This window comes from Cheilinus undulatus, linkage group 16 (assembly GCF_018320785.1).
Source record: "Cheilinus undulatus linkage group 16, ASM1832078v1, whole genome shotgun sequence".
NCBI lineage: Eukaryota > Metazoa > Chordata > Actinopteri > Labriformes > Labridae > Cheilinus > Cheilinus undulatus.
In genome coordinates this window covers 30,517,733-30,527,578 of record NC_054880.1, presented here as the reverse complement: position 1 = coordinate 30,527,578, position 9,846 = coordinate 30,517,733, and the positions used below count along the sequence as shown (strand labels likewise).

At 37.6% G+C, this 9,846-nt stretch overlaps 1 protein-coding gene across 2 annotated transcripts in view; it reads right to left on the bottom strand.

Annotated features, from left to right (window-relative positions):
- Nucleotides 1-374: 374 nt before the first annotated feature.
- Nucleotides 375-9,846, bottom strand: part of trappc9 (trafficking protein particle complex subunit 9) — a 341,471-nt gene continuing 331,999 nt past the window's right edge. For both annotated transcript variants that reach the window (XM_041809216.1, XM_041809217.1), the window contains 2 exons: nucleotides 4,122-4,345; nucleotides 375-3,435 (listed from right to left, as the gene is read on the bottom strand). In XM_041809216.1, the coding sequence (XP_041665150.1) occupies nucleotides 3,256-3,435; nucleotides 4,122-4,345 (404 nt within the window). In that variant the 3' untranslated portion in view covers nucleotides 375-3,255. The remainder of the gene's footprint in view (nucleotides 3,436-4,121; nucleotides 4,346-9,846) is intronic.

The window sequence follows — 9,846 nt, the reverse complement described above, 5'->3', positions numbered from 1 at the left end:
CAGTGAGAAGATCTGAGAGGTATCATGCACAATGAGCATCATGATGATGGACTATGGTAAGGTGGTGTATGATTTATGGCATTGTAATAATGTTTTAGGTAACAATGCCCTCTTTTATTCTGTGGATGTCAACATTTTTTTCATCCAGCCTTGCTTGTTAAAAATGAGACTCAGTCAGAGGTGTTTTTCCTGGTAATCATTGTTTATGGATTCTGGCACTCGTGAATGTCAGACTTGAGCTTCCTTGAAATGCTGAGGTGATAGAGGTCGTCTCGGTGGGCAGAAAATGAAGCTGAGCACAGAGCTGTAATGACAAGACTGACCGAAAAATGTAGCGAGTTGGAAAAATGTCCAAATGAACAAAGTTTGCCATCTTTGCCATTTATTTACAACAATTATGCATGTTACACATAATAAAAGTCTACTTTGAGACAGCCATATTGATCAGTAATTCAGTGTGGTGGAGACAAAACGTCCATACAGCAGTGAAAATAAATACAATTTATATTCAGGCCAATCATAATCTTCCAGTGTTAGTATGCAACCCCTTTTTCTGCAACAATGGCTCTGTAATTATGTGATGCTAAGCCCTGTCATTTTCTTGGAGTAGATTTTTTGTCATTTTAAATGTAAGGTTACAAAATAATCAGCAGAATAAATGGTGCTATGACCAAAGATCTAGATTTTTACAGAAGTTTCCATTTGGTCAGTAGTATGATTTCATATGTCAGAGTTTGACTAATAATAAAAGCACAAAGCAAGGGGTTTTCCTCCAAGGATGAGTCTCATTATCACAGTGATTAATAGTAGGTAGGTTGGATGTTTTAATTTTCTTCCCATTTTTTACATATCTACTTGTCATTCTTGTTAAATCACTTTGTAAACCCAGCATACAGACATCTGAAGCAATAAAAAGCTATGTACAGACAGATTTCTCAATCTGACTGATATCAGATACTACACATTCTAGTTTTGATGTTCGGATTTTCCTTTCTTCTCATCTCTGCATTAAAATGTTTGGGTGTGTTTTCAAACCTGGATTGTTTGAAGAGGATGTTCCATATTAGGGCCTGTATCCACAGTTTTTGAGCTGGCAGTGCTAATTTACAAACAAAACCAGTGTATTTAAGACTGAGCATCCTGAGAGGGAAAACTCCAACAGCATTAGTTGCCATGCTCATTTGACTCGCAGTTTAAAACAGTTCAGCTTTTGGAATAGCCACGCACACGTCAATGTCACTTCTCTGTCACTGCCCAATCAAACTAAAGAAGGGATGGGACTTATTATACCAGCCCTGCCAACAGCAAAGGCATCTGCCTCAATCTTACTCATAAAGTTTCCAAGAAAAGCAGAAGTCAACTAATTTGACCTGTAGTAAGAATAAATGTCGATGAGAAGCGCTCTGACACAAAGTTTTTCAGCAGTGCCCATGCAAAAAAACAGAGGCCATAGACACTGGCACATAAGGGGGAATTTCCTCTGGCATGACTTCTATCGACTTACGTGAACACAGCAGTTGCACTCTGATGCAGAGCAAGACAAGCATGCCGGGAAGAGGTGGTCCTGGCTTGCCTCTATTCAAACCAAGAAATGGTTTGGCTGCAGTACGAATGCAATTGACCAAGCAGCAATTAACTCATCAAACTCCAGCAGTGGTATAATCAGCTAAAGCAGCAGCAGCAGTCACATTAACATGGCTACTAGGCACATTTTGTTAACAAATAATAATCCGCTAATAGTAATAGTAACCACTTTAATTGCAACAGGGTCCATCACTTTCAGTGCCTGGGCTCTAAGTAGTATAAAAATACCCAAAAGTTAATGTTACCCACTCCAATCATCAGCACACTTCAGGACTCGACAATATCAACAGGTTCAACAATTTGCTTAATTATGCCCAACTCTTCAAACCTTTTCATCATTAGAACTCCAAATTTGAAAAATTTGTCTTCTACTTTAAAATGCTGCTGTCAGAGATTTGGTGACTTGCCACTGCTAATAGCTGTTATGATTTAAAGAGTAACCATGTTAACTGGTGACCTTTTGCCACCTGTATCAGAGTGCTGTACTAATAACCGAAGCAGCATCCTCAGATGTTGAAAACTGAGGCCAATACGTAAGTGAAAAAAATTTAGTTTATCAAGTGTCCACTTGAAAATGGTTGAGGAGGCACCAGAAAACTTTACCTCACAAAAAACATGGATGTGACGTGAGTTTTTCTTATTTTATTGTTATAACTTTACCACTTCGGTTTAAGTAAGGATGTTAGTTTATGCTGATATTAACTCCAGGCTGGCAGAATTTAAGACCTGCCTCAACTCCCCTTTGTTATTTTGCTACTAAACTGATCTAGTGTTAGTTTTTTAATATGGTTGCTGCAATGGACTGGACTCACAGACCCCTTTCAATAGCCAAAGGCCGATGTCATTCAGACGTTGTCCAATATTACAGTCTTACAGTCTACGGTGGACGAGTTTTCATGAATGTCTATTTGTTTGTTTTGAAATCTTATTATCAAAATGAGCTAATCAGATATGTCTTTAATGAAAACTAAAAGAAAAATTTGAGAAAAACGTCACTTAAAATCATTCAGCTTGGGCAAACGTCAAACCATCACCCTGATGGAGTGTTGAAAGCCCCTCTAGTTCCTGTGTTGATTAACAGGTTTGTTGACTTCTGTATCTTCTTAGCGTCAAATGTTTGATAAATATGCTCATCCTCTCAAAAGTAAATAGTAGTTGTAAAACATTTTACCTCTTAACCCACAATTCATTTTGCTTGTACGTTAACTAGCAAAGTAGCATATTGGAGTAATCTCACAATGCAAAGTGGCATTTGTTCACACATGCATTGGAAAAAAAGAGGTTGTGACACAGTGGCATAAGGACAGCCCTTTGCTGGTGTTTGCTTTTGTTTACAACATTGCACTGTGAAGACAGAAAGACCCAGGAAAACGATGCAACAGTTTATCACCTAATTAGGAACAAAACTAACATGCTTCAGGTATGAAAACATCCCTGTATTTTTAACCAAAATGAACATCTGCTTTGTTATGTCTTGACAAACCTGCACACCTCTGAATGGTAACAGACTACCTTTGTGTGTTTCAGGGAACATCTTCAATCCTGTTCCACTCTACAGCAAAGATGCTATGACTAACACATTAGTATTTACACGTTTGTATTTACAGGGAACTAAACTGCCAAATCCCTAAATCCTTCATTTAGAGCCAAAATGATGAGGCCAGCAGGCACTCAGGCTCCAGCCTGGAGTGGAGTATCCATGGCTCTGATGTGGACGCTGGGTAGAGTGAACCAGGCCAGAGGAAGCTCCCGTCCAGCACTGTCATCCTGGAACTTGATATTAAGGTAGAAATCTCCGGTGTAGAGGAAGAGCAGGGCGCCCACGCAGACAGAGTTTTCTTTAGGTTTAACCTGGAGACAGCAATGACAGACAATATTAAGAACCATTAAATGATCCACTGGCAGGGGGACAGGATTACGCCTACAGGGGGGGTAAGTCTGAGGCTGACACTGACTTTGATGTAAAGGTAACAAGAAGTCCATCGATTCCCTTTGTTAGTTGAATCAAGCTGTTTTGTATATTAAGTAATTTAGGGAATTCCTTTCTACTTATATCTGCCTCTTTTTATTTTAGTATTAAAAAAATAATTTATCGCCTCCAGCCTGTTGAGCATGCACAAGAGAGAACGGTTGCAAACAAAAGTTCCCTTCTTTGAAGGGTTGATTTTAAATTCAAAGATTTCAGCTGTAAACTTTAAACACAACAGCTTTCCTAACATAGCGTTGTCAAACTCAAAATTTGCACAGTTGCGATTCATTGCTGACTTTTATTAAAAAAATTAACTTCACTTATTGCATGTTTGAGTTTTAAATCTATAAAGAAAATTGGAAGCAGTTCTTACAAGAGTCGTGATTGGGAATCAAATAAATGCAAAGAAATGTATTTTATGACATAACTTTTATGTTTATTGAAACTAGAATAATTGTTTTCAAGTGTCACTGTTCTTCACAATCTGAAGCTTTTTGGTTGTGAAATGTGACATGACTTATTTAAGTGTATAACTTAATGTAAACAAACAGCTCCTATCCCAACTGACCGTGTCAATGTAGAAAGTGTTGGAGCCGATGAACGTGACCGCGTCCTCCAAATCGTAGTTCTGGACTCCATTTTGGAAGTCTTGATACGGCACCACGGTCAGAGCCAGGGGGCCTACGGGGTTCTTGCTCAGATTGGTCAGTTTCACCTCCAGGTTCACGGCATCACCCACTTTACAGTCAGCAATGACATCACAGTCACACGGCTTCCCGTTCACCAACACATCTGGAGAGAGAACAAAGGGGGGGGGGTTATCTTAAGGGGATCGCTCCTTTTTCTCTCTTTATGTTTTTACAAACTGGAATTCTGAAAAGATTGTTAGAAAAAAGAATGAAGATCTTTTAAACCAGCGTTTAAATCCCATGCATGGTCACTTGCAGAATTCCCGTTCAATCACCACTCCATTTGTATTCATCAAAGCCTGAGCCAGCCGTTAATGGCCTATCATACTGTTTCTGGCAGAGGATCAATAGGCTTTGTTTGTCCTAAAATACATTTTATTGACATCAGCAGAGAGTGCTGGAGCTGTGGGTATTAAACTGAATTCCCCACTGTTAATCTCATGCATGAATAATTTCTGTCAAGAGAGGACGAATGAGATTGCTGGAACAATCTCAGACTTACACACACATATATACTTGCATTCATTCCTATACAAACCAACAAAGGACCATCAGGCTACACCAACCAAGGGAGGACTCCTTCTGTCCTTTAAAATCACACAAGAGAAAATTCAACTCCGCTGGCAGAAGACAAGTCTCACATTATCTGAATTAATAATAATTGCTATATTAAAAGGTTTCCTTTATAAGAGTTAAGTTTAAAACAATAATAGTTTAAAAATAACCCAAGCCACTGAATTTTGACATTATACTGCATTTCAAAACACAAAATGAAAAGTCTGTTAAAAAATAAATAAATATCATTGTGTTGATTTGGGAATCCAATTAATGCAAGGATATACACTCCATGGTTTTGACTTTTAGAATCATTATTTAAATAGGTGTTACACTGCTTCACCAGTGTGGTCTGAAACCATGACTTAGAGGTAAGAGACAGTCTCAAAGCATTATTCCATCAGATAAAGTGCCTGGCATGGATAAAGAAATGTGTAGGACTGCATGTACATAATGACTAACTGACAACAAATAATCCCTGGTTCAGGATCAAATTCCTGTTTATTTTGTCCAGAGTTCTTTTTTAGTCTAGTATTTTAAATTGGTCACCTTGCCTTGTTTTTTTATTCCCTTGTATATATAGCAATTGTAACACCTTTTCCTGAGTTCTGCATAGTTTCCTGTCTTACTTTGACATTTTCCCCTCTTGTGTTTTGTATTCCTTGTTCATTTCTGACATGTTTCCAAGTTTAGTTTCTAGTGTTACTGTTTTAAATTGTACCAGGCCTGCCCACAGAATTGACTAGGCCCCTGAAAACCCCAGAGAATGGCCCCTCCCTAGTTGTGAATTATTAATGATATCAGTGCATGTGTATGGGATCAGTAGCATAAGTGCTAGGATGTGTCCCGTCTAACAGTGACCTTATTTTGGAGCTGAAAAGTGTGCCAAACTATTATTGGGTGTTGATTTTGAAGTCACTTATTTTTTGCCCATTTTTGCCACTTTTAGCCCATTCTTGACACTTTTTAACTCCTTTTCACCACTATTTCTGTCCATTTTTGCCACTTTCAACCCACATCTAACCAATTTTGCCACTTTCACTCCTTTATCCCCTTTTAACCCATTTTGCCACTTTGCACCACCATTTAATGTCATTCTTGCGTCTTTAAACCTATTATTTCCACTATTTAACCCATTTTTATGACTTTTTCCATCACTTGTTGCCACCTTTATCAAATTTTGCCACTTCTTGCCCATTTTGCAACTTTTAAACCATAATTTGCCAATTTACATCCAATTGTGCCTCTTTTCACAATTATTTAGCTATTTTTCATTAGAGCTGTCTTAATTTTCTTCAGATTTGTCTTGTTTTCCTCCAGAATGATCGATTGTCTCCATCTTTGTCATGAGTCTCATCTGTGTTTAATTGTTCCAGTGTCTATTCAGTTTCTGATCCTGCCCCTCTGTGTCAGTTCTTTGCATGTCAAATACTTTTATGTTTGTGTGTTCCTGGAGATTTTTTTTCTCCTTGCCTTCTTTGAGATTTATTTGGACCCTGTTTCAAAAAGAAAAAAAACTTTTTGTTTTGCCTTTTGTTTGAAAAAAGTGTTGTTTGTTATTTCTGCATTTGATTCTATTTCTTTGTTAAACCCTTTTTTTGTAATGTTGTGGATTTTTTCTGTGTAAGTGACCCAAGACAGGTCAACAATGCAGATAGGCCACTTTCTCTAGAAGCTTTTTTTTATTTTTATTTATTTTTTTGCTGTGCCCTAACTTTGTAATTTATACCTTACTCTCCATCACAGAAAAACCTGCTTTTCTACAGAAAGAACACAAACTACAACACTTGCTTAACCACAGGATACTTATAAAGCAGGAAGATGCTACAGTGAGTAGTACCTAGCTGCTGCCTCATCATGGTATCACCGTGGTGCACTTAAAACAATGACAGGATGTGATTAATGCAATTAAGAACAACTGAAGGTGTTAATTATGGATCTTAATCTCAATGCATAAATGTGTTACCACTTACAGCCCTAGCTTAATGTTATTCATATTAAGCACAACTGCTTAATGAATATTATAAAACTAATTTTGTAATTACCAATGTTGATAAAACTTTATTGAAACTTACCCAAAATGCAGTCCCCTTGACTAGCCTTCAACCCCTCGTGTTTTTACCTCCCTCTTTGCAGGAGTGACTTCAATTCAATTCCACTAATGTGTAGCCAGTCACTGTGGATGTGGCCCCTATTTGGCTAAGGTGCAGAGAAAGACACAATCATTTGTTTTGAACAACGAGCTCAGTGAGCTCCTGAACGCTCCCGGCACACTGAGAAGACACACTCCAAACCCAGGGGTTTTAGGGGCCCTCATACAGATCAGTGGAGTAATGAGCGCTACCAGAATAGCTGCAGCACACATACACAAACCGGCTGTCATACGCTTTCTAGTGTCACGCCTGCGGCTGTGATAAACACTGTGAGTCAGGGTGACTGAGCCTGTGTGACAGCCTGATGCACGAGCTGAGCTGCGTTCGGTGCCGCTGGTGTGCCGATCTGTTGCGTGCGGTGAGGGCTGGGGGTCGAGCAGAAGGGGTGGGAAGATAGACAATTCAGCAGGAGGGAGGGTGGGTGTGGGCGGCTGAGGCCATGCTGTCACAGTCAGCGGGAGCACCCTGGGGAGGCTGGAGCTACAGGAGGGTGACATTCAGCTCTACGTCTGTATTAAACACATACTTCACTCAATGCAGATGCCAAGCAGCACTCTGAGGGGCTCAGCGGAGCTCCAGAGTTTTGTTATAAAAATAAGGCTAGACGCCTCGATAGGTTTGGAGTGATGCGTCAGCCTGCTGTTCTGGATGTCTTTCAAAGGTTCCTTATCAGTCAGTTTATACAATTTTCCTTGGATAACACTACAATTTATCCATCTTGGTTTGTTTATTTCACATTTGTGTTAGAGTATTATATTTTCAGGCATGACCAGGTGTAGTGCTGATTAATCAATTCCCAATTTCAGTTCAATTAGCTCCCACTATCAACCTGTTTTCCTTTACAGCATAGCAAATGCTCTGGTCCTCCCACTGAAACAGTTCTTACATTTATTTAAGTGAGGAGCAGAGGAAGCCAAGGTACATACTGTTTGAAAAGCAAGAAAGATAAAGAAGACAAGAGAAAAGCATTCAGTTAACAAAACGGCATTTAGTTTTGCAGCTTTATTAAATTTAGTTTTAATCTTTAGATTAAAATGTTCTTAAGTTTAACCTCCAAAGACCCTGCAAAATTATATGAGGACATTACATTTTGGCTTTACTACAACGGAGTTGAAGTTCAAGTAATTTGCTGGAAATTAGGGGAGAATTTGCTAAATATTTTCAGGATTTTTTTTGTGGAAATTTTGGGAGCTAGTTTGGATATTTTGGGAAATTTGCTTAGAAATTTTCATCTATATTAATGGAAATTTCAGTTGCATGTTTGTATATTTTGAAGAGTTTCTTTGTATGTTTGGATAGAAATCTGCTTAAATCAGTTTTTTTTTTTTTTTTTTTTTTTTCATTTTCATAGAAATTTGCAAAATCTGTTTGGATAGTTGGGGGATTTGTTTGGAAACTTTCAGGCATTTTCATAGAAATTTAGGAAATGTTTTCATAATTTTGTAAAATTCTCTGAATTTTTTTGGAGGAATGTGCTTTTAGATTATCAGGTATTTCACTGAGATTTGTGAAATATCTTGGTACTTTTTAGAGGAATTTGGTGGGAGCATGTCCTTAGAAAATTTTCAAGAATTTCCATGTAAATTTCAGGGATTTTGTTTCTATGTTTGGAGCAATTCTCTGACATTTGTATGGAATTTTGGAAAGGGTTATAGTAAGTTCTTGGAAAATATTAGGTGGAATTGCTTTGAAATTTTGGAAAATTTGCTAGAAAATTTTCAGGAATTTTTGGGTAATCATGATTGGAAGTTTCACTGATAATAATAATAATAATAATAATAATAATAATAATAATAACAACAACAACAACAATACCAACTAATCACACATAAGAGGAAAAAAAACTTAAAATATATTCCAAACAAAAGCTTTTAGTCACTTTTAACTTTTAAAGTTTTAGTTAATGAAAACTCAAAAACATTGTAGTCCGGTTTTAGTCAATGAAAAGTCTTTTTATTTTAGTCTGTACTTTTGGTCAAGGCACTGATTCTCTTGCTCAGCCTGCTGCCTTTGCAACCACAATAAATGGAAGAAGAAAGATGGATAGTTTGACTAGTTTCTATCGGTATCGTATTGAAGTTTTAAAATATGGTATCAATCCATTTAGACGGCAGTTAAACCTTACAGGCAACAGAAAAAAAAGGTTCTAGTAATACAGGCATATCAAATACAAGAATAAAAAAATGATTTTAATAACTGAACAACACTTGGATATAAACACAACAGAGATATTCACTTAAACAAGCCTATCTAAAAAAGGGGGAGTTGAATCATGAGCCAACAAACAGTCATAGGCAGCACTGCTGGGCCTATAGTGACACCTTAGTGAGAAGTTATATTTAGTTTGATCAAAGTGTTGTTGCTAGGAGATGTGCAAATTATATGTAGCCTACATTGTGTCTAAAAGTGGAAATAAATCCTTCCGCATTAAAAGTGAACAAAAGACAATGGTTTATCTGTAATGTGCTGATGATCTCCCACACACACAAGCCTCAGTCACACACACCCACAGCCTGAACATTTGCTCCAGAGTTTTTCTACTCATCCTGAGTTGTGTATCAGCACAGCAACAATCATCGTGTACGCAGAAGAAACAAGCAGAGGGAAGAAATGATGGTCTGCTGTAATGAGGACAACTGAAACTGTGCACAGAAATACACTTCACTTGTCATTTTGACAATTGTGATAAATTAGCATTGAAGAGATAAGTTGGCACAAGCAGATTTATGCAGTTTTTACATCATGAATAAATCATTATTGCAATTATAATAAAATAAACCATAAATGACTGGAGAGGTGAAGTTTCTCTCTTGACTCTAAGCCTCTTTTTTGTCTTCCCAGAGGGAACAGAAAGGTCATGACAAATACTGCTTTTTGAAGTATTGTGTTGTGTTTG